This window comes from Zootermopsis nevadensis, unplaced genomic scaffold (assembly GCF_977971745.1).
Source record: "Zootermopsis nevadensis isolate Lab colony 2312 unplaced genomic scaffold, Znev_1.0 Znev_ptg000008l, whole genome shotgun sequence".
Lineage (NCBI taxonomy): Eukaryota > Metazoa > Arthropoda > Insecta > Blattodea > Termopsidae > Zootermopsis > Zootermopsis nevadensis.
In genome coordinates, this window is record NW_028259140.1 from 14668434 (window position 1) to 14692384 (window position 23951).

General features: G+C 42.3%; 1 protein-coding gene across 1 annotated transcript; it reads left to right on the forward strand.

The window, feature by feature from the left end:
* The first annotated feature begins 13074 nt into the window (after nt 1–13074).
* Nucleotides 13075–20945, forward strand: LOC147874490 (uncharacterized). The gene is made up of 7 exons (XM_087345230.1): nt 13075–13146; nt 14759–14995; nt 15452–15621; nt 15908–16077; nt 16923–17081; nt 18087–18294; nt 19812–20945. Exons 2-7 carry the CDS (start codon nt 14780–14782, stop codon nt 20038–20040), a joined length of 1152 nt encoding a protein of 383 aa, XP_087201356.1. The 5' UTR covers nt 13075–13146; nt 14759–14779; the 3' UTR covers nt 20041–20945.
* Nucleotides 20946–23951: the final 3006 nt, after the last annotated feature.

The window sequence follows — 23951 nt, forward strand, 5'->3', positions numbered from 1 at the left end:
CTATTTATTTATTCTGTAAGATGGACGCTGTAAAATTCTGAACTTTATAACTACCTTCATTCACGAACAACTCATTGCCATGTCACTTAAATTCACCTCCATCTGAAGCTGAAAACGATACCTTCCTTCATACAACTCAAGAAGCCGTAATGAAAATAACTTTTAACGCAATTTCTTCACATCCTTCCAGGCGCCAGACAAATGATTGCATGAATTACTACCGACAAGATTAAGTTTCTATGGAATTCAAGGCATACCTGAACAGTGGTTTAAATCATACCTTCATGACAGGGAACACCAAGTAGAAATAAAATCACCCGTTCCATAAAACAGCACCTACTCAAACCGGGGTGTTATAAAACATGGAGTTTGTCAAGATTCAGTATTGGTCCTATGCATTTCCTCGAACATGTCAATGATCCGCCTGCAACCATCAGCCCTCGGTCTGATGATACTAGTATTATTATTTCACATCCAGAAATCAACTACTTTCAAAATTGAATGAAGTGATTTTGAACTTAAACAAGGTAGAAAGCATTATAAACCTACGGCAGAATTTGTAATCTGTGGTGACATTAATGTTGATTTGAGCCGGGATAGCTCAGTCAGTACTGTGACTAGCTACGGGCTGGACGACCGGGGTTCGATCCCCGACGGGGGCAGAGGATTTTTCCTCTAGCCTCTGCGTCCAGATCGGTTCTGAGGCCCACCCAGGTTCCTATCCAATGGGTACCGGGGTCCTTTCCCGGGGGTAAAGCCGGCCGGGGCGTGATCCTGACCACTCACCCCCATCTAGTGCCGAGGTCAAGGAAGGGAGGAGCTATACCTCCTCTCACCCCAATCACTTTTTTCTCACAAATATGGCATTATTATAATTAAGAGCATTACAAAATATAACAAGGTTACAAATGCCTCTGTATTCACTTACAGTACCACATACAATATTGGTCAGACTTAAATCTCTCATAAGACAAGCACATCAAATACATCCTAATGCTCATGTACTTACACAACGCATGCCAAGTTCATGCAGAGATAAGTCCCTTGCGGACACGGGTTCCTCTTCTGATATCAAGTCAGTCTGCCAAGTGTTGCCACTGCTTCTATGGCAAGCTGTATGAAGGTCAGGTTACATACAGCATGCCGCTCAGAAGGATCATTCTATTTCTTGTAATCTGCTACTCCTAGAAAGACGAAATACATTCACATTCAAGAAATAAAGATTCCACCATACATGTATCACAGTCCTCTAAGAACATACAGTTTTACTTCACCACACAGTTAACACTTCTACCTGGTTAATGAGCACGCACCTTCCATTTTCACAAGACAGATTTTGTCATTCTCACTACCAACCCATTCATAAGTTATCACTTCAAATATAGGTCACGACTGTGAAACAAAAAAGTAAACTCCCTATCTCACAGATTCATACTGGAACCTTTCTTTTCTCCTCCACCCCCAACCGCAAAAAAAAAATTAGCTGTGGGGGGGCTGACATTATTCCACACCACATTATAATATTTTCACTAAAAACTCTGCAACTCCTTCCCACACACATCACATTAGCCCCATGCAACTTCTATTGCCACTGATTTGTTACTGCTACATATTTTGGTTTCACTGTGCTTTAAGGCCTTTCTTCTTTCCACAAATATAATGATATTCGAAATCTGATCACCGGGAAATATAACAACCAAGTTACAAGTGGCACTGTAATGATAAATAGCACCACATATTCTTGGACAGACTTAACTCTTTTACATGACAAGCACATCTAATAAATCATATTGCTCGTGTACTTACACGATGCATATCAAGTTCAGACAGAGATAAATCTATAGCAGACAGGAGGGCCCTTCATCACAGCCAAATTCCTGTTGCGATACCAAGTGTCTCACCCCACCACCCCCCCCCCCCCCGACACAAATGCATAAACAAACAGCATTCTGATGACGCAGGTGATTGAAAATGTACTTTTGTTCTGGGGGGCACAGCACTCAGGCACCATTGCTAAACTAGCATTACTTTAAATTAAAAATTTTGAAACACTTTCTTGTGTATTAAAATTGTGTGAGTCTTGTGGAAATGTCGGTGAATGAAATAGGAACCTAAAAGTCAGAACGAAATTACATGTTCAGTTGATGAGCGATATAAGTCTCCATTGTGACATGGATTAGACCCAGAAAGAGATAACAATTATGATTTCCATCTCAGTCTCCTTGAAAAGAGGGATCAGCCAACTTCAGAGGCATTACACTTCCATTCTCTACGCCAGAACTGCGAAACATGTGTCCCGCAGGCCGCGTGCTGCCCCCGAAAACATTTTCCCTAGTCCAGGGGTGACGGGGTCAACAGCCCCGGGGCCTTGAAAAATTATTTTTAAAATTAATCAAGTAAAATAAAACCTGACGTTATTTTTCAATAAGGGCAATGAAATTGAAATTATTTCTTATGTACCTTCTCATTATTTTAAAAATTATTTCCTTCTGATAAATATTAAATATTGATTCTTTAAATTTTTGACTGAATGTAACCAAATTATAAGTTCGAGTATTTTTTTAACTACCAACAATGTGTAAATATGGACCGACAATGGTCAGCTTTTACGTGAACACCTGCGTATATAACAATGCAAGAAAAGGCATTGGAATTTCCAAATCACACGTGCAACAATCTTGGCTGAGAATGCCGTAAGGATCTTTTCTCGTTTCTTATGCATGCAGTATAATAGCCTGAATGAACCGTATTGCACTCCATTCCTTTACCTAAGAAACTAATTGTTACGTCACAGTTTTCGTCGGCATTGTCTTAGTGCCGGGAGGACTGGCTTTCTCGAACCCTGAGAAGGCAGAAGCCCTGGCCGACAGCCTTGAGGTCCAGTTCCAGCCGGTAGACAACCCGTCGGACCTGGCTGCAATTGACATGGTTAACGAGGCGATGCGAGCATACGAGTATGCCCCTGCAAATGAACCAAAATTAACCAGTCCCTCGGAGGTCGCCCAGGCCATCAAGGGACTCAAGCTTGGCAAGGCTCCGGGCCCCAACGGTATACCGAACAGGGTCCTGAAACATCTCCCACGACACGCGGTAACCTTTCTCACGAAAGTGTTCAACGCGGTCCTTCGCAGGCAACACTTCCCCTCGGCATGGAAACACGCTCGCGTGGTGTCCATACTGAAGCCGGGGAAGGACCCCACGCTACCTTCTTCCTATAGACCCATCAGTCTTCTCGACACGGTCGGCAAACTCTGCGAGAAAATCCTACTAACGAGGGTCCTACACGAGGTCAATGAACGCGGGCTGCTGCGCAACAAGCAGTTTGGGTTTCGACCCAGACACAGCACGTCGTTGCAGCTGGCTCGCCTCGTCGAAAGGGTCAACAGAAACCTTGATGAGAAGCGGCTAACCGGCGCGGTTTTCCTGGACGTGGCCAAAGCCTTCGACACAGTCTGGGTCCAAGGCCTCCTATACAAACTGACCGTCCTCAACTTCCCGTCGTACTTGGTAAAAACCATCTCTTCCTACCTCGCTGACCGGACATTCCAGACATCCTTCCAGTCGGCCACGTCCACACGTCGCACCATGCGGGCTGGAGTTGTGCAGGGCGGAATTCTCTCCCCTGTGCTCTTCAGTCTGTATGTCAACGACATACCCACACCGTCCCGCCACGTCGAGTTAGCACAATACGCGGACGACACGGCTCTAGTAGTCACGTCCCGTAGCCCAACGCTTCTCGTCAGGTATCTGGAGACCTACCTCAGTAGACTTGAGCTCTGGCTCAGGGCCTGGAGGATTGCTATCAACGTCTCGAAGAGCACCGCGGTTCTCTTCGTCTCGGCGAGAAGACACATCCAACAGCCCCGAGCAGTGCAGTTCCTCGGACAGCCGATCCAATGGGTCAAAACAGCGCAGTATCTGGGGGTAACCCTTGACGCCGGGCTTACTTGGTCGGCGCACGTCAACCAAGTGGGAAAGAAGGCGGCGCAACGATTAGGTGTGCTAGGCCCGCTCATCAATACGAGAAGTGGCCTGTCCATCAGGAACGTTGTGCTGCTCTATAAGCAGCTCATCCGTCCCATGATGGATTACGCATGCCCGATCTGGAGGTCAGCTGCCCGCAGCCACGTCCGGAAGCTGCAAGTTCTGCAATCCAAGTGTCTTCGCATTGTTACTAACGCGCCCTGGTACGTTAGTAACAGGCAAATACATGAGGATCTGGGGGTCCCTTTCTTTGCCGACCACATCAGAGCACTGACTGAGAGGTTTGACTCGAGGTTAGCTGGTGTGGGGAACCCCTTAGTTCGGCAACTCGGGAGGCACTCGTGCCGAACGAGGGCTGCCAGAGGTCGCCCAAGGGCAACCGAGGGCGACTGATGTTCAGCAGGCCAGCCGATGCCGTCCCCAAAAGACGGCCAAGTCAGCACAACGAGTGGTTAGACTACTCGGCTACCCTGACTGAGGTTTTCCGTGCTTTCCTCAGTTGTAAGGCGAATGCCAGGGTATACCGTTAATAGGGGCACGGCCCGCCACCCTTCCCCCCGATCATGGAGGCCATCAGCTGAAGTGATCTTCCCCCCATGCCGCAGAGGCCTTCAGCCGAAACGGCCTCTCCCTCTCTGGGTTCATACCCCAGAGACCCAACCAACCACGCCCGCTCCCGCCACGACGAATCCCCGTTAGCGTTAGCAAAATTTCTGTTTTTTATATTAAGACCGTTTACCATTTCCAGCAATGCGCCTTGAGCGCAGGAATGGTTTCACCTAGGTAGGGACGATGCTTGCGCTTGCGCAGGCCTCCGCCCTCAGTTAGCCTTTTGGTTGGTTGGTTGGTTGCTTTCGTCATTGCGTAAAGAGCTTTGCTGTGAATCGCTTGTAGAAGAAGTGTGTCGTAGAGTAGACAATTTTGTGCTGTTAAAATCGTTTTAGAATATCGCAATTACTTATCTTATATAATAATTATTAAGAAATCTGTGATACTCCAATTTAGTTTTGATTAAATTGATAATTGCCGGTGGACATCGTGCTCTCTTACTACTGAAGAAATTTTGAGGTAAGGGATTCCTATTTATTATTATTGTTATTATTATTTGCAATTGTTTTTGTAATTGTCTGTGGTATCGTGATTGTTGATGTGCAATCGTTAAACATTCACATGCCAGCAACGCCATATGGAAGATCTCGTTGAATCTAGAGGACTCTACTTCTGTAATGTTGGCTACCGGAGAAATTCTGTAGCCACCTTAGTCCTTAAGGGATATTAGCAGCTGGTTCTTTTTATGTCATGTTATTGGCAACGCCCGATTGTCTGATTTTATTTGTGCTGTCACGAATACTAAACAATTTGAGGTAGAATTGCCATTGAACTGTTTTCTAGAGCACGAGTTTGTTGTACTCCAAATACCTTCTGCATTTATGGTAAATATTTCAACTTTACAGCAATACGAAAAAATCTCTTGAATTAATTTCGTAAATCTTTAAACCGGAAGACGGTCTAAAAAATATTTAACAACTGCAAATAATCACTGCTTGCAGTGCAACCCATAAACACAGAACGCAGCGTTAAAGTTGCTAAAGCTGATGGTTCATGCACGAAATGTCGTGAAAACTAAGAAGTTTTCCTTGAGTTCAGTGCGTAACAGTAGCCATAGTCGCTTGTTGCTTTTCGGTTTTAAACGACGATGAACCAACTGACAAGTGTGAAATCTTCATATTAACTGCTGGCATCGAAGTGAAGGAACGTAAATTCTGTTTCTCGGAATTAAAATCGTAGAAGGTCAGTGTTCGTGATCCTGCTTTGATAAAAGCACCGGAAAATCTTTTTGATAGATCCGTGACATGATTTATTTAGACTAGACACATTTGAAATTTAATTCGGTAACGACTATTTCGATAAAGATAAACACAGAAGTTTTACTTGGCGCTAGTAGAAAGTTGGGGATGAGTGAGGTTTTCCGAACTTGTCCTCAGTTTTAAGGCAAATAAAAGAGTATAGTTCAAAAGGAAATCAAATCATTGAGGCCTTCAGCTGACGTAAGCGACTTATGGGTTCAAATTCCAGACAACTCTCCAACCAAAATCCTTTCATGAAGGACAAGTTGCCTCACGCGATAATTCTCATCAACAGCAACAGACCGTCAAGGCTTTCGCCGCGACCAAATCCTCGTTTTAGTTATGAGGCTCATTTACCATTTCCAGCAATGCGTTTCTTACGCATGAATGGTGTTTTCTTAAGAGAAACTCAGATCTGTGACCTTATATCCTGTAATTTCCTCTCCAAAAAGAAAGAATTTTGCCTTGGCGTCTTTCTCTTAACGCGGTTGCGTTCCTGTCAACAGAAACCAATTTTCTTGTCAGGAGTCGAACCCAGTGTCGAGGCCTCCGTTTCCGTAATATCCTCTTCGAGGCAAAAAACTCTGATCATGGCGCCATTGTTCTCTCTCGATTGGTTTCGGAGTTAAAGTGACCGCCCTTAAAGGAAATCGAACCCAGGACACCTTTCCCAGGTTTCTGACCTTCCTGTGTTCTCTTATTTGTCTTATGGAATAATCGAGCCATGTTTCTTCTTCACGGGCCACAAGTGAACGAGTAAAGAAACGTCAACCCTCAATTTCGAGTTTACAAATGGCCGGTAGACTCTGCGGTATTTACTAAGGGGAAATACGACAGTTTCTTACAAATTCATCTTCTGGGTCTCAGACAGTTTTCGGGCTTGTGACTTTAGTCAATCGAATCATTTCCCAGGAACAAGAACAGAATTTGCCTTAGCGCCATTCTACCCTAGTGCTTGATGTCCGAACAACAGAAAATATATTTCCCGGGATTCGAACGAAGGAAACATTTCCTCTGACCTAGAGGCGATGGGCTCAACAGCGCTCGGGCCCCTCAAAAATAATCTTTAAAATTAATCAAGTAAAATGAAACCGGGCGTTATTTTAAAATGAGGGCGAATGAAATTGCAGTTTTTTCTTCACGTCTCTTTCGAATATTTTTAAATTTATTCTCTTCTTACAGGAAAAGTACTTATTATTAATTATTGACTTCTTGCATTTATGATTGAATGTAACCTAATTATAAGTTATATTAATTCTCTTTGTATTTTTTAACTACCAGCAATGTGTAAATATGGACCGACAATGGTCAGCTTTTATGTGAACTCATGCGTGCATTGTTATGTTACCTAAGAAACTAATTGTTACGTCATCTGTTTACACTGCATTGTTGTGTTTCATTATTGCCGTCAACAATCGTTTTTCGTTATTGCGGAAAGAGCTGAGCTGTGAATCGCTTGTAGAAGAAGTGCGTCGTAGAGTAGACAATTTTGTGCTGTTAAAGACGTTTTAGAATATCGCAATTACTTATCTTATATAAGAATTATTAAGAAATCTGTGATACTCCATTTACTTTTGATTAAATTGATAATTGCCAGCGGACATCGAGGTCTCTTACAATTGAACAAAGTTTGAGGTAAGGGATTCCTATTTATTATTATTGTTCATCACATTTCATGTTTTCATCTGCATTTGTGAACTCGTGTACGAGAATTAGGCTTGTCTTCTTTTTAACACAATTTCAAGTAATATTAGATTGACTTCTGTTTGTTCACGGGAACATTTATAATAAAAGAATATTCCAGTAGGCAATTAACATTTTACAATTTTAAAGGAATAAAAAGTTTTTTGGGCCCAGAATCATAATAAAAATATGTGAATGCTAAGAAGTGGGGTTTGCATTCTGAACAACAATTTCAACACTTTACGTCCCTTGATACATCGACATTTTAAAGCGTTTTAGGGAAATGTGAAGAATTTTAATTTCGGTTTTACAAGCCTAATTATCGACGAATCTCCCTCTTATTATCTCCCTACAACAGCAGATTAAATCCGGGGAATGTTTGCTATTATTGAGTGCAAAGAATTTATGGGTGCAAAACGTGGTCTTTCACTTTGAGGGAGGAAGATAGACTGAGGGTCTCTGAGAAAAGAGTGTTGAGGAAGATGTTTGGACCCAAATCGGGAGTGGGGCAGATAATAGAGAAAATGCATGACGAGCTCCTCACCCGATGTTGTTAGAGGGGGTGGGCTGGGGTGGGCTGTTTACAAGACCTGAAGGGAGGAGTCCTCTGGGAAGACCTCGGCGTAGGTGGGAGGATAACATTAAGATGGGTCTTAGGGAGATGAGACTCGATGGAGCGAACTGGATGCAACTGGCTCAGGATAGACCCCGGTGGCGGGATTTTGTGCACACGGTGATGAACCTTCTGGTTCAGTAAAGGAAGTGGACTATTCTTTGACGAGCTGAGTACCAATCGACTTTCCATAGAATATCTTTCACATTGCAGTTTGTGAGTAGCGTGATCTAGGCCTGATCTACGCATGCGTTAGAACAAATTAGAGCTTTTGTGACTGTTCCCAACTGTAATTCTCGCGTTCGTTTGATAAACTTAAATGACGTACTGTGCTCGTGGTTTATATAAATGTGTAACTTAGGCAGGAAAGTCCTTAATCAAGTAAGCTCTTACGCACTTTTAGTTCTACAGAGAGAGAAAAACTCGAAAATTTTATGCTTATGAAAAGTGTAACCTTCTTTTTCCAAAATTTATTTCTTAACTGTCTCGTTCTGCATCAAAGGTCACGCAATTTCTATGGCATATTCTTGTCGTGATTTTTTAAAATCGATTCACCAGAGTAGAGGCATCTAAGACATTATAGATTACATTGATATTTTATAAGCAAGGTCTACGTAGTTTACATATAAGAAGATTTAAATTTATGCGAGTAATGACAAACACGCGGCATGACTTAATATTGCCTAAATCAGTCACACCTTCAGGGTGATTAAGCCAAGAAGAGGGAGATGGGCGGGGCATGTGGAGTGCATGAATGGGGTGAGAGGTGTTCACTGGATATTTTTGGAAAGCCTGAGGAGAAGAGGTCGCTGGGGATACCTAGATGTAGATGGGAGGATAATATCAGGCGGGATCTGTGGGAGAAAGGTTGTTGAAGGAGACTGGATTTTGTTGGCCCAGGACAGTGTCCGGTGGAGGGCTCTGTTAGTTCCATGTTGAAACTTCGCTTTCGGTAAGCCATCTAGTTACTTAGTTAGTTAGTTATATCAGTCACATTTAGAGCTTTGTCATTTTGTATTGAATCTCAACAGGCATTTCTATAAAAGAAGGAAACAAACTCAGCTTTAGAATCTAACAGTAGCCTAGGTAATCTAATATCTCGCCTTTATGAAACATGAAGATTCATGTCCGTGTATAAAAGACCCCGCCTCTAAGCCACATACTGAAGCAGATGAAGTCAATTCACACATTCATTCTGCACCTCTAAGACCCATTTTAATATTATCCCAGCAATTCATTTTACTCTCAAGTGACCTTTTCTTTCAGGTCTTCCGATAAAAAAGTTGTAGTACTTGCCTCTGTCATGTGTACTACATGCCCAGCCCATCTAATCACGCTTTATCTGACAGCCTACAATTTATTAATTAGTGAAGAGATCTATAAAGCTCCATATTATACAATTTTTCCCATTCCCTTGACAGTAACTCTCTCGCAGGACCAGATATTCTTCTCAGTATCGTGTTCCCTCTCAGTCACTCTCAGTTGATGTGCACACGTGTCAGTATGAAGAAATATCTGTAACAGCGATGGACTGTCTTTTCAGGAGATGGAGTCAAACCAAATTCTGACCGAAGCATCGGTCCGCCTGAACGAGCTAAGAGAGAAGAAACTCTTGTGTGACGCGGTGTTGAGGTTGGAGGACGGCGGCGTCTTCCGAGTCCACAGAGTGATTCTGTCGATGCGCAGCGAATATTTCAGGTTTGTTCATTTACTGACGTAGTTGATTAACACGTGAAATAAGGACATGATAAAAGTCAGTTCGTATGTGAAATGTTTTATTCCCTTTGATGCAGAAACCTGTATTTTTTATACGGCTGATTGTCTTTTGTTATTTGTTCATTGTCATGAAATCTTATGGCGGTGAGGAAGAAGAAGAAGAATGTCTTCTGGACGTTGCGCCTTAGAAACTGAGTGGCATTTCAGACGTACTTACTGCCTTCTTTCCTTGATGATGGAGGCAGTAAGCACCTATGAAACGTCCGATAATTTCTACGAGACAACATCCCAGAAGACGTACGTGGTTTTTGTACTAATTTTTAAGTGCGGTTGTACCGAGGTGACATTCAATCGATCTGGAGGGAGGAATAGAATCCATGTCCAAAACGTCTTCGTCTTAATACATAAAGACGACCGACAAGGTCCAGAAGAAAGTGGTAATGCACCTTCGTCACGCCATTGTCCAGGAACATTGAAAGCTGCTGTGTGTTGCTCTGTCTGAAATATAATAAACTGTAACAAAGAACCTCGCGAGAAATGTTTCATTATTACGAGAAACTCGATCGATAATTTGTGCATACGTTAATTTGCATGTGTTTTAAATAAAGATGCGGCGAGTTCTTGAAATGTGAAATGAATTAAACCGTGAACCATTGTTTCAGTTTTCCAAGAGACGTTTCTCACGTCTTGTTGCGAGCTATGCCCGTCTTCCAGTTTCCGACAATCAAATCTTTCCGTTTGTCCTGCGCTGCAAATCCCTTAATTTGTAATAGGAAATTGTTTGGTGGTTGGTGATCACTTTTTAAAGGCCGCTAGAAAAATCGGCTTTTCTTTTAAGTTGTTTATTGTCGGTTAAATTGTTTTGACAGAGCAAATAGATGTCATATTACGAACTGATCAATCAGTGGAATGTACAGCCCGCGATGTATGTTGAAATATTTGCGTTGGCTTTAAAATATCTGTAATAGTTGTTATAAGCTCAGACATCTCTTGAAGGAGTCAAGGTTATGTAAGAAACGAGGTGACCATTCTATAGTACAAATGCTCGCTGATTGCTTTCCGATTTTTAAGTTATATTCTGTTAAGTCTACGCCCGCTCTTGAACCTGTCGCAGTTAATCCGGTCCCATTCGTATTTATTCTGAGAGATCTTTAAGTCTCCTTGCAACAAAAATTCATCCACCACATTGATAAAAGAATGAGCCGGGAGAGCTCAGTCAGTATAGTGACTAACTAAGGGCTGGACGATCGGGGTTCGATCCCCGACGGGGGCAGAAGATTTTTTCCTCTAGCCTCAGCGTCAAGACCGGTTCTGGGGCCCACCCAGCCTCCTCTACAATGGGAACCGGGGTCCTTTCCCGAGGGTAAAGCAGGCCGGGGCGTGATGCTGACCACTCACCCCCATCTAGTGCCGAGGTCGAGAAAGAGTAGGAGCTATACCTGCTCTCCTCCAAGCGCCTACATGGCGTATAGTGGGACAAACTTTACTTTACTTTACTTTTACATTGACAAAAGGATACTTTTATTTGGCTAAGTTTGTCATAGAAACTGAAGGTTTATGCGCATGACTTGTAATTTTCTGCTCGCCGTTTCTCCAAATCGACGTTTCAGGACCCTCTTCACGACATCTCTGCACACCAGTGAGGAAACTGATGTTCTCCTCCACGGAGTCAGCTCAGACATGATGACCCTGATACTGGATTATGTTTATTCTCGCGAGGTGGACATCCGCTCCGACAATGTGCGTCAGCTGCTCGAAACGGCTGAGTACTTGTGTATTACGGACGTTTCTAAACTCTGCTGCAACTTCCTCATGGACGTGATGGCCATCGACAACTGTATCGGCATCATGAAGTTCGCAAGGTAATTGATGTTCATTTGTCATTTGTTGTGACGCCAGGCTTCGTCGCTGGAGCCAATCACCTTTACTCAAGACAGCAGTCGAGTGCCGGGTCGGAGATTAAAGCCTCTGACTGAGGACTGGGCAAATTATAAAGCCTTGTAGGTCAGGGTTTATGGCGGGTTATTATTAACGTCCCTGAAATTTAAATGATCTGATTTAACTGCGTATGTTTTGATCGTCATTATGACCAGCAGATGACCTATTGCAGGGTCATAATTAAATATGTCTTCCTCTCGAATTCCTTTCCTTCTTTCTTTCATTCTCTGCGGCATTCCTTGCTTCTGACATATCCCTCCCAGCATCAAAATCAACATTCATCTCCACATTTTTCTGCATACAGCAAAACCTCTGTTAACCGAGCCTCGATTATCCGATTCCCGCATTTCAACCAGATTGTTTGCGATTGGTTTCCACCGTCGAGAGTGGTTCAAACTATGTCCACGCGGTACAGCTCATTGATCTAACCTCATCCCAGATTTTGATGATTATTATGAACACTTCAAGACATTTGTAGAATTGGTTATTATAAGGCAAAGACAAGAAACAACCCGCTGGTCCCAGTAGAAGCTGAACCCTTACTCCTTCTCGTACAGGACAACATAGCAAGCAAATCAACTGACATCGACAGAATCACACCAGAACCTCCAGTTCACGCGATGGACAGAATTACTGATAAATTAACTTTTTTAGTACAGGGACTCCCTTGAACAGCGCCCACGAGTGAATTTTGTCGTCGGCTTGTGCGTGCAAAACGCCCGCATCATCCGCCGACGAGAAAAATCTGTATTGAGTCTCTATTTATTTGTTCAATCCAATGACCGTACGCCATGCTCTTGTTTCAACCTATAACCTTATCACGAGGACGAGCAGGCATTGCCTGGGAACCTTCAGAGCCGAGAACTTTCTATTTTGGATCGGATAAACGGAGCATCCATCGTCGTTGCCTCTCCACGTGTCTGCTCGCAGTCTCGCTCATTCGGGCTTCAAATGGCTAAGGTAAAAACTGCAGGCGAAATACTGTGGTGTGTTAACACTTCAGAATTCAGTTCTTGCTGCAGTGGTTCAATGTGTCAGAGTTCGATGAAGATAGATTCTAAGGCAGCTCTTACGCTGATTTTGCAGGCGTTTCTTCATCGCCGACCTTGAGACTCGTACCCTTAGCTTCGTTCTGCGCCAATTCGTGGAAGTGTCTCAGCAGAGAGAAGAACTCCTGGAACTGCCTCCAGAGGAGCTGCAAGCGATAATCGAGTCCGATGAACTGGCCGTGGAGGACGAGAGAGTTGTGTGGGAGTGCATTCTCCGGTGGATCAACCACGACCCGGACAACAGGAAAGGTCACATCGCGTACCTTTTAAGGGCGTCAGACTTGGACGACTTGATGCAAAGTTTTTCAAGGAGGTGGTCAGTATGCCCCTGAAATCGTGGATGTTTATGGAAAGTGAAGCCCGGGTTTTCAATTCCATATTCACATGTGTTCGTAACTAATTAATGCAAATCAGGAGCCTTTTTCTTCGTCACGTGTAAGACCGTCTGTCTGTCTGTCCGCAGTTTCAGCTCCAGAACGTCTAGACGGATGCTCATTAGATTTAATACTAACAAGTTTTAACAGAATCTGTTGACATATTCCAATTCTGGTTAAAATCTTACAATAACAACGTGTAAAACTACACAATGATTTTAATGCCTTCTACTGTGCAAAATTTTCTGCGTAAGAAATCCCCAGATTAACTTAGTTGCCATGGTTACAGTAACTACCTGTGGAATGCCGCTGGTAACAGGCTCGCATGTGTATATGTGTGTGTGTGTGCAAAACAAATGCTCGATTGGACCTTTTATACAGATATGTTTGAATTAATAATCGTCTTTTATTCATCGTCTGCGCTACAATCTTTTATTACAGTCTCAGCGTTAATTAAGATCAGTTCAACTACAGCATTCCACCGTTAACTCCATTCAATCGTCCACTCAGATTGAATAGAAAAATCCTCCAACAGGTAAATCACGTCTTCCGGCGCAGCGTTCAACTTAACCAAAGATCCTACTGCCATAAGAAGCGTGTCTTAGCTGCTATAATAATTTCACGTATCTCCGACGATGAACACTTAGCATGATAATCTTCAGCTGATTGACCACATAGGGACAACAGATATCCGAACAGTGCAGCAAGAAGGCTTCGTTCTACTTCCAAGTGTAAATTACCCCAGGGGCTTCAAACTCACAGACAGATTTAACATCCTAATATTTTAAACGTAATCTCACGAAGCAGCCATATTCCTTCTTCCATTTCATCATGCGCTTTACACCAAGAGAAAAATGTTTCTAGTCAAGGTCAAATACCCTGTGATTTCAGTCACTCACCTCTTAAGATTACGCGTGAAACAATTGGACGGGTTCATGAAAATGTTATCTGCTTCAAATGTCTTTACAACTTATCATTCCTATATACTAATTTCCAACACTTAAAGAGAACCACCTGATGATGACCAAATAAGGTCGAAACATGCAATGGCTCTTAATAGAATCGAGCCCATGATCACACGCGGTTGTGTTGACGGGCCTTCCGCCCAACCATCAACATGCAGAAGGTTGCCACCCTTGAAACTCGAAGCAACTAATTGTCATAATTTTCTTTAGATGCTACGTAATTTCGACTATTAATTAAAGTTATCGAATCAAAAAGAATGTGCATCTCGTACGGGAGAGACGAGAAATAAATTACAATTTTGAATGTAAATCAAAATGCAGCCATTACTGAAGGATTTAGATTTCGGTTGAAACACATTTCAATACTTTTCTTTAAGATCGATTTAACCTTGATTTCGCTTCTCTCCACAACCCGTGCATGTGTTAAGAGCGTCGTTACACAAACCAAAAAACATGTTATCCTGTATATACCATAGTCTATTTCGGTGATTTCAGAACCAAATTATGTGTGTATTTCTTGTCTCCTCTGCAATGGAACATGGCAACCCTTCCTAAAAGCTCATAAGGTACACATTGAACTATTCAACAGGTTTTATATCACCCGTACGTGATGGAAAATGTTGCGTGCAGACCCGTGATCTCGGAGATGCTCAAATTCCTGGACGACGTGGAAAGGTTGACGAAGGAAGAAAACGAAATCGTGACACCAAGGATTGCCCGCCCTCGAATTCGACACGACATTCTATTTGCTATTGGTGGGAAGCGGGACGGAACGCCGTCAGATGTGATCGAAGCGTACGACGCACGTGCTGACCGGTGGACTGTGGTGAGTTGCACGCATTTCTACTCTTACCGTGCCTTGTTAAATGACGCCTCTGGGAAAACTACTTTTCCTTATTTTACTAAGGAATTGTTTATTTAAGCTTATTCATGGACGTACTGCCTCCATCTTTGCGTCGATAAAACCCAAAACACCAACATCTGTCCTTGCCATCGTACGAACCTAAAATGTCAGCTGTTGATCAGAAATTAATTCTACGTTTGTCTGTCGAAATTGACGAGAGCTTCTCTTCGGGTCTTCCTGTTTCCACCTTCGCTCCAAGTTAATTTCTCACGGTCTTTGTCGAGTGTCTCCCACCAGAGGGTAGCAATTTCGGTCCACTGTTGGGGGTTGCACCCCTGCGCCGGTGGTTGGTCGCCTGAACTCTAATGTAAGGACTTCACTTCAATAGACCGTTTGACCCAAAGAAATGTAAAGCCATGACCTGTCCTTCCTGTGCAGGTGGAGGGGGTCGACTCGATCGGTCAGCGAATGGCCCATGGCACGGCAGTGGTCGGATTCGACATTTACGTCATCGGTGGTTTTGACGGCTGGGATTCATTAGGCTCATGTTTCTGCTTCAACGCTGTTACGAAGACATGCCGCGAGGTGGCGCCTACGCATGTCCGAAGGTAAGATGCAGATCGGTAACTAAGGATCTCATTGGAGCAGAGTCCTTCTTAAAAAGCTGATAGTCGCTGTCTTAGTCAAGATATAAATGCGGGCAGGTTCTGTAAAATTGTACCACTCACATAAAGGAGGACTTTTGCGACAATTTTGGTTTTAAGAATATGATTTGATTGTTAATTTGAATTATGATGTAACATTGACGAGCGAACAATTGCAATCTACGAGAGTTTTTGCATCTGAATCAGCAATAAATGAGCATAGCAGAGCGCGTACTTTTTATCTTTTCAGATGGGGTTTAAGTGTGGCAGTTCTGCGAGGTGCAGTGTACGCCATGGGCGGTAAAGTTAGAGAGCATTATCACAGAACTGCTGAAAGATACGACCGCAAGACAAATCAGTGGTCTATGATCGCTCCCATGAACACAGAGCGATGCTATGCAAGTGCGGCTGTACTGAATGGTACGTAAATCCTGTGAAACAGAAATTTGTGAATTAGTGCAGAAGGCTGTCTGTCCGCTTGTAAGAACGCGAGATTGGTTGAAGGAATCGCGGGATTTGAGGTTCTCACGGCGGGGAGTACGAAGATGGCTGTCGTTTGGCTTCCGCCGACGTTTCAGACGAACCTTATGCCTTCATCTTCAAGGCATTCCTCGTCGCTCTTGATCTTAGTTTCCCTCACTCCATCGTCCCATATTCTTTTATTATCTCTTCTTTTATCCGTGCTACGGACTTCGTTATTTCACAGACTGCAACGGCTTGAAGTTCTGAGTGCGTGATGGTTTCTTCTGCTCTCGTAAGCTGTCCCTGTGCGTCGTCTTCTGCCTTTTTAGTGTGCACTAGGAGTGAATGCAAACAACCATCAAACTATCAAAATGGCTCTCAAATAATACGGATGTAATATGTTTTTGAGACAGTTAATAATCTCACGTAAATAGCGCATTGTATTATAAATGTAGAACACCTTTTAGCAGTTCGTACCGTACATCTCTGGTACCAAATTTAATAAAACTCTTTCACAGAAGATTTCCATTATGCATTTAAGCACTTTATGTTGTTTGTATTAAATTTTATGATTTAAACAATTTTCCTCCGACACGCCGATGGTCTGCTTTCGAAACAAAGAAACAGATGCACAGAGACGGCCGTGTCTGTGCAGTTTCTGTGACTCGAAGGGGGACTTAATAGATTTTCAAATTTAAGCAGGGATTGTCCCATGTCTGTGCTCTGCATGGACCAGTTATAACGCCTCTGCCTACACCAAATGTGAGTAAAGTTCGTGTCATATGGCTAATTTGTTTTTGCAGACAAAATTTACGTCGCTGGTGGATATGATGGTATGAATTATCTAAACTCGGTGGAAGTTTATGACCCGGACACCAACCGATGGACGTTCGTCGCACCAATGCTTTCTCGACGTGCCTTCCATTCTTGCGTCGCGTTCCACGGCTGTCTGTACGCCCTGGGTGAGAACTCTGGACATTCTGAGTGATGCTCTTCTATATCCTTCTTACAGAATTTGCTATTGCGAAATGTTTTCCTGGTTTTCTTTGAGTGACTGAGATTTTATGAACAGCATTTTTCTCCTATCATTACAGAGTTAATTTGTCCGTAATTTTAACCCCAATTCGTGGTTTCGATTAAATTCTCCAAAAAGAACACTTAACTAACTAACTAACTAACTAACTAACTAACTAACTAACTGACAACGCATAATCTCTTGTGGTATCTCAAGTAACGTAAGCCCCATTTTTCACAGAGTCCCAGTTTTAAAGGTAAATATTTTGTTCATGTAGCAAGGAAATTTCAGTTTGCCTCTGTTATCCCCAAAAAGCCGGCGGGTTAAAGCAGTCCCTTCGCAGTCTTTGCTTTTCGTCACTTGTCTGTGTAACGCCGTTTTGAAGAGTGCTTCTTGTGATGTTGTTGAACTCAATTTTCTCACGCAGTTTCATGAAGTAGACAACAGATGTCAGGCGCAATTTCCTGATGCTACAAGTACGAAAATAAAATTGTGGCTGTTCCTGGTACTAAAACTGACAATGCAAGAGGGAATGAATTTTCTTTGTTGTATTTAATTCATTCGTTCCTTTTACGGAATCACCAATTTTAAGAGCGTAAATCCGTTTGTAAGACGGTCGGAGTGTGAAGCATCGAAGTTACGGGAAATACAAACATCTAGAAATTTGTAACTGGTAATCTTGAAGAGAAGATACCACTTGTGATACATTGGAGTAAAAGGAAGGATAATATTAAAATGTTTTAAGTAACTAGAGTATGTGAGATGAGGTCAACTACGGACTTTTGTGAATAAGGTAATGAATCGTGTGGCTCCATAAAGGCCAAACATTTCGTGGCCAGGTCTCAGACTAATAAATATCAAGAAGGGCAACGCTGAGTGGGGTTAGAAGAAGTTCCCTTTGGCAGCTTTTTTATATCCTGTGACCTGTTACGGAATGTGTGTGTGTGTGCAGGGGGACACAACAACACATCACGCAGGCTCAGAACAGAAAAGTACGACCATGTAGAAGACACGTGGACCGAGATCCCTGACATGAACTTCTATTCATATAGACTCGACGCAGAAGTGATCGACGACAAGATCTTCGTCATCAGTGGAAAGTATATCGAGCACCACTTCGTCTCCCACGTCGCATGTTTCAATGACAAGGAAAATCGATGGTTTGTTTCTTTGTACGATTGTTCAGGGCTGTATAATCACAAACTGTAACTTTCGAAAAGCTCTAGGAAGTGAATCATTTCCGGTCAAGGTATCCGCGATGTTGCGGATGCTGCGCCATGTAGTGTCGTAGAAACTGACCGACGTTTCAGAGGTTCTTACTGCTTACTCAGGGCCTTGAATAAACGCGCGAAAGGTGGCTGAGAGGGGTAGAATGAGAGCAGGCAGGGCGATGTTGCGGTCAAGCTGATTGGTTAAATCAGAGGGCGAATGACTAGGAATGCTAATCAGACTTAAGCTGTAACTGCATTAATAAAAAGCTCTTTGCCTAAATTTCTTTGATCAGTGGCTCTCTCTTGGGCAGGAAGTGTCTGGCGTTCAGCACATCAGCATCGCCATAATCTTTCGCTTTCATCGAAGTCTTAGGCCAGTTTCAGGTTTAACGATGCCTATCCATCTCATGTTCCCATTTCTGATGGACGTTTATTTTAAAATTGCTGTCTCTTGGCGTGTCTGACCATGCAGTCTCCTACCATCTGTTAACGGAGTGAGTAAGGAGCTCCAAACACATCCCAGAAGACAAATTTCTTCATACTTGTTTGTGCAAGAGCCAGAAATCCCACAGAAATTAATTTAATTTTGATTTGTGTCTGTCTTACGTGTAGCAGAATCTCTCCAAATCTATTTTTGGTGGGACAAAGAATTTTTGAAAATATATTTTTAAAAGAGGGAAATGTTGTCAAGGGCTCATGTCTCTAACAAGACGTGCTTATATCTGCAAAGAAAGTGTGTGGTTAAATTTATTATTCTGACCTAAGCTAATGGCTTAATGAAATGTACCAAACAAAGCTTGCACAGAACACAAGTCATTTGACAGCCTTTTAAAATAGTGGTAACCTCTCCCTCCACTTCGATGTAATAAAATATATTACGTTATAATAGCACGTTGGCCGGTGTTCTATGCGCATGAGCAAAAGAAAGATCACGTGTGAACTGTTCTGAAATATTGTGTGGCAATCGTGCATTGAATTCCGATTGGGGGAACTTTTGTTAAGGTTTTCTGGAAACAAATTATAAGCAACGACATTTCGGTGGAAGCTGTGCCCTTAGCTTCAAGCAGTTTCCCATTAAACCCAAAGGCAGAGCCAGGCCATCAGCCATGGATATTTTTAGGTCAACACATTTTACGACTCACAAAGATAATTCTTTTATTCTTATTCTACATTGAAATCTCTGATATTTTAGGTACCCGAAAGAAAAAGTAAATATATTTTTAAGAAAATGGATAATTTCTCTACATAAATGCACTGACATTCAAATTACATTTCTGTTGAATTTATATTAAATAAATTATTTATGGTAGAAGACGAATTCCTTCGTGAGTTACATCATCGCATGTAGAGCTACATATTTTCTGTAACTGTGTCCGCGAAATCTGATAAAAATTGTCAAGAGTGTAGATAATACTGATGGAAGATGGAAGATTGTTTATTTTTACTTTTAACATTTCAAATTGCAGGCACGAGGTGGCAGGCATGAATGTTAGTAGAAGAAAGATGTCGACTTGTGTCATCAAGAACCAACCGAATGCAAGCGAGTACTCCTACAAACACAGAGACAAATTAATGGAGGAGAAACGTAAGAAAATGTTAGATTCAAACCCAGTAGCTAGGCCGGCGCTAGTGTTGTTACAACGTTTCTTACTTTGGTGGGCAGAGAGGGTTAAAGGTTTTCTCAGGATACCTTGACATATGTCAGTCGGTGGGCGAGGACCTCCGACTTTCAGGGAATATACGGAGAGGTCTTAATTGGAGCGGCGCTCGCGGGAGGCCAGCGAAGTCGCTGATCTGGTGCAATTCTTGACGACACAGTTGTTGTTGTTGTTGTTGTTGAAATCACTCAATTTATTCACGAATTGAGACCCACTGATGCAAAGACACAATTATGTTGATATTCAGGCAGTGCAATGAATCGGCTGTTTATGTACTGAAACTTTGCGAACAGAACACGTCTGCACGACTTGAAGTCCAACACAACACAAGCGCGCTATCACAGTAACTGGTCTTAAATTTTGAATTGAATGCGGCGATCCGATTCGTCCCCCAAAATCACCCCAAAACGTTGGAAACGCTCCGAAAAGCCACATTCGAATTTCATTGGTCCCAATCATAGTGAGGCGTCTGTTCTAGGGCAAACGTCATTCTATATCTGGAAAGGCTTAAGTTTTCGCCTCGTAAAAAACTTTTACGAGGCGAAAGCTTTGTGAGTGTCACGGAAGCTCTCGAGGAAAGACGTTCAAGAAACTGATTGTCGCTACTCTCTTCAAATTTAATACATTAATCAATGCCAAAATTCATAAAATCAATCAGATTTGGATGAAGTAAGGCGTTCCAAATATAATCTCTTCGCGCCTCCTTCGTTTGTATAAACAGGATTAACATGCCAAAGCCTGGTTTACCCCTCATCTCAAGGTTCAGCCCGTCAGGGAATCGAACTACGAACCTGGACTGGCACAGGAAAATAAGTAGTTTGCAGTTGATTACAACCATGACGAACACATTAACTTTAATTACTTTCCTTAAGAAAATAATGTAGAAAATTAGGAATTGGTGCAGGAGCTACAGAAAAATCAAATAAAGAGAAATATTGTTTGCGGCAAAGAAGGAAAAATTATTTCGCCTCGTTGTTTTCTGCTCAAGAAGACTTATTGAAATTATTTATTTTACAGACGTTCAAATTTATCTAAAATATTATCATTCATCAATATACAGCAGTTCCTCTTTACGTCTTGCATTAAATGAATCCAGTTGTGGCGACATGTTTCGAGTTACAAAATGTCATTATGAAGGCAAGAGACTGTGAATTTTGTATCGATTTCTGATCTACGTGTGATATTTAAAAAAGATGCAAATGTACGTTTGGCTGAGTTCCTCCAATATACCGCGTAATTGTGCCATGTGCCTGAGGAAGAACCAACTGTAATCGTCTAGCCATGAGGTCGAGCTCGGACTACGACCACCCATCAAGGATGAAGAAATGTTTCCGTTTTCAATGCATTCGCTCCCGCACATGTCGCGAAGGGTCACTGTCATCTGTCCTTTCGAAAAATCCACATCCAAGAAGTTCGAAACTTCTTTCAACTGGTCATTGTAGGATTTCACCCCTGGGAGGTCGGACCCCTATTAATTGGGTTTATGCAAAAGTAGGCATAAGTGACCTAGCGTCACCGCGCGATGTAAACTGTCAAGAGTTGAGCTCGGGTATCGAACCGACCAATCAGAGACTTGAATTTAAAATATTCCACCAATCAGAAAACTAAGAGAAGTCCAACCAATGATGTTACAAAATCTCAGATTTCGGAATGAGTGGGAGAAAGTAATATATTTGAGACGCAGATTTCTTTTGAGAGGAGTCGGCAGTTGTCAGTAGTTGCAAGTTGAAACGGTATCACGGACTCATCGGTGTATTACATTAACTTTGACCAATATCGCGCGGAGAATTTAAATCAGCAGTCACCTGAAAATAAATAACTAAAGTCTCAGCTGAGGGATCTTTAATTAAACCCCGTGAACCCAGGAAAAGAGTCCATAAATCCCTTCATCGAACCCAATCCCACCTTGGCAACAATCTACAAAGAAGAAGAGAACGGTTTCACAACCTCTTCAAATTCCGTGAAGAAACAGGCGATGCTTTCAGTCAACAGATGTATTTATTTATTCACGGTATTTTGTAAGGTACTTTTACGTATTTTAATGAATGAGCACAAAATATTACCACAAAATACACAAAACTAGGAACTTAAATTTAGTTAAGGTACAGACAGATTAATAGAAAAATGTGACAGCTCTAATCAAACGGGGAACTCGAGGCATGTCTCCCAGATAAACTCAAATACAGAATCAGCTTAACAGATCATAAGCCGGGCCTGAAAGAAGACTTCACGCCTTATAACTGCGTGGTACCTGGACAATACCTCACCAGAATGCGCCACTAACCAAGACTTTGTTAACATAACACATCATTTATTCCCGCCCGAGTCCATTGTGTTACAAGACTGCAGATTCAGAAGAACAGACTTTCAAATTAAGGAACAAGCTACACTTTCCGTGCAATCTTTTAACTTTAAAATATAGAAGAGCGAGATGAGATGTTTCTTTATACCACAAAGAAACGACGACAACATCAACAGCCATCTGTTTCTAGGATGTCACCAGAGATGGCAGTGCGAGCAGAGCGCGCTCATTTCAAATCGTTTGAAAGATAATTAGGGTCCCGTGATTCTCCCACCCACTCATTTCCCCTGATATTAGACACTGAGATTCTGATCGTTTCTGACGGATATTAGAAGTAAATTTAAGAATTTGTTTCACCTCTTCCCTTTGGCTGATTGTAAAAGTATTCGGAATATTCTAATTACTTGAAAAAGAAGAAATCAATGACTTAATATCGAATTTAGACAATCGGAACCCCAGTGTTCTTGGACAGTGACTTCAGAAGAATATTTGAAAGAAGGATGATTAGAGAAATGCCTGGTCCCATAAGGACGATCGGTAGACCACGTAAGAGAAGTAGACATGAGCCTAAGGAGGATTCGAGAATCGTGGGAAAACAAATTGGTATAAAGGGGCTAAGGACCACCAAGAATGTAGGGAATATGCACTGAAAGCCAAGGACCTCAAATCCCCAAGGGCTTGAATCGAAGAAGAATGTTGTCGAATGGCAGGAAGATTAAATGAATCAGTTTGTATTGAACACATTATCCGTTTAATTTCATTGTGAAAGAAAGATTTTTAGCAGTATTTTGTTCATATATAATAGCTTTAAAAATATTTTGAATATTATCCTTCTCATGGTAAATGAGAGGATATTTCGGTTTTATAAATAACAATAACTTATTAAACAAGGAGTATATACAATTCTTTTAAACTTAAGTAAATAATGCTCTGGGATAAAGTCACATGTGAGAAACTGCTAGTCGCTGAGTTGGTCGAGAGCTTCCTGCAAGCCGTGAAACATGAAGACACATTTTGTTTTTTTAGGAGGAAATTAAGTGTTGCAAATTCTCACTCTTTATCGTCAGTCTTCCGACTGGTTTGATGCGGACCCCCATTTTCGTCCATCTTGCGCCAATATCTTCATTTCCACATATATTTTACAGCCCTCAACCCCAAAAATTCCAATATTTGTCTTCCCTTACAAATTTTCCCTTCAGCTGTTCCTTGCATTACCAAATTAACCAATCCTGGTTGCCTCAGGATGTGTCTCGCCATCCCATCTCTTCTTCTCGTAAGATTTTTCCATAGACTTCTTCCTTCGCCTGTCCTGGCTTCCATGGACACGTGTCACAATAAGACGACTTTTCTCTCCTGCCTAATTCTCCTGTTATCGGGTACACAAAGTCTTGCCAGGAAAACTAGGATAGGAATAATGCAAGGAAGAAGGCTTGAATGATATGCTGACACTGTTTGCTAGCCTCAGTTTGACTCCAGATCACGCAAAAAATTCGTAAATTACGTGGCGGACTCAGTCCGACATCCGGTCGCAAAGGGTTAAAGATTATGACCTTGCAAAAATAGTGACAGGAGGAGTTTCATGGCCCTTGGGTCGAAAAGGGAAACAATTCTTTCCCGAGCGAGGAAAAAGTTTGGACCACCCTGAT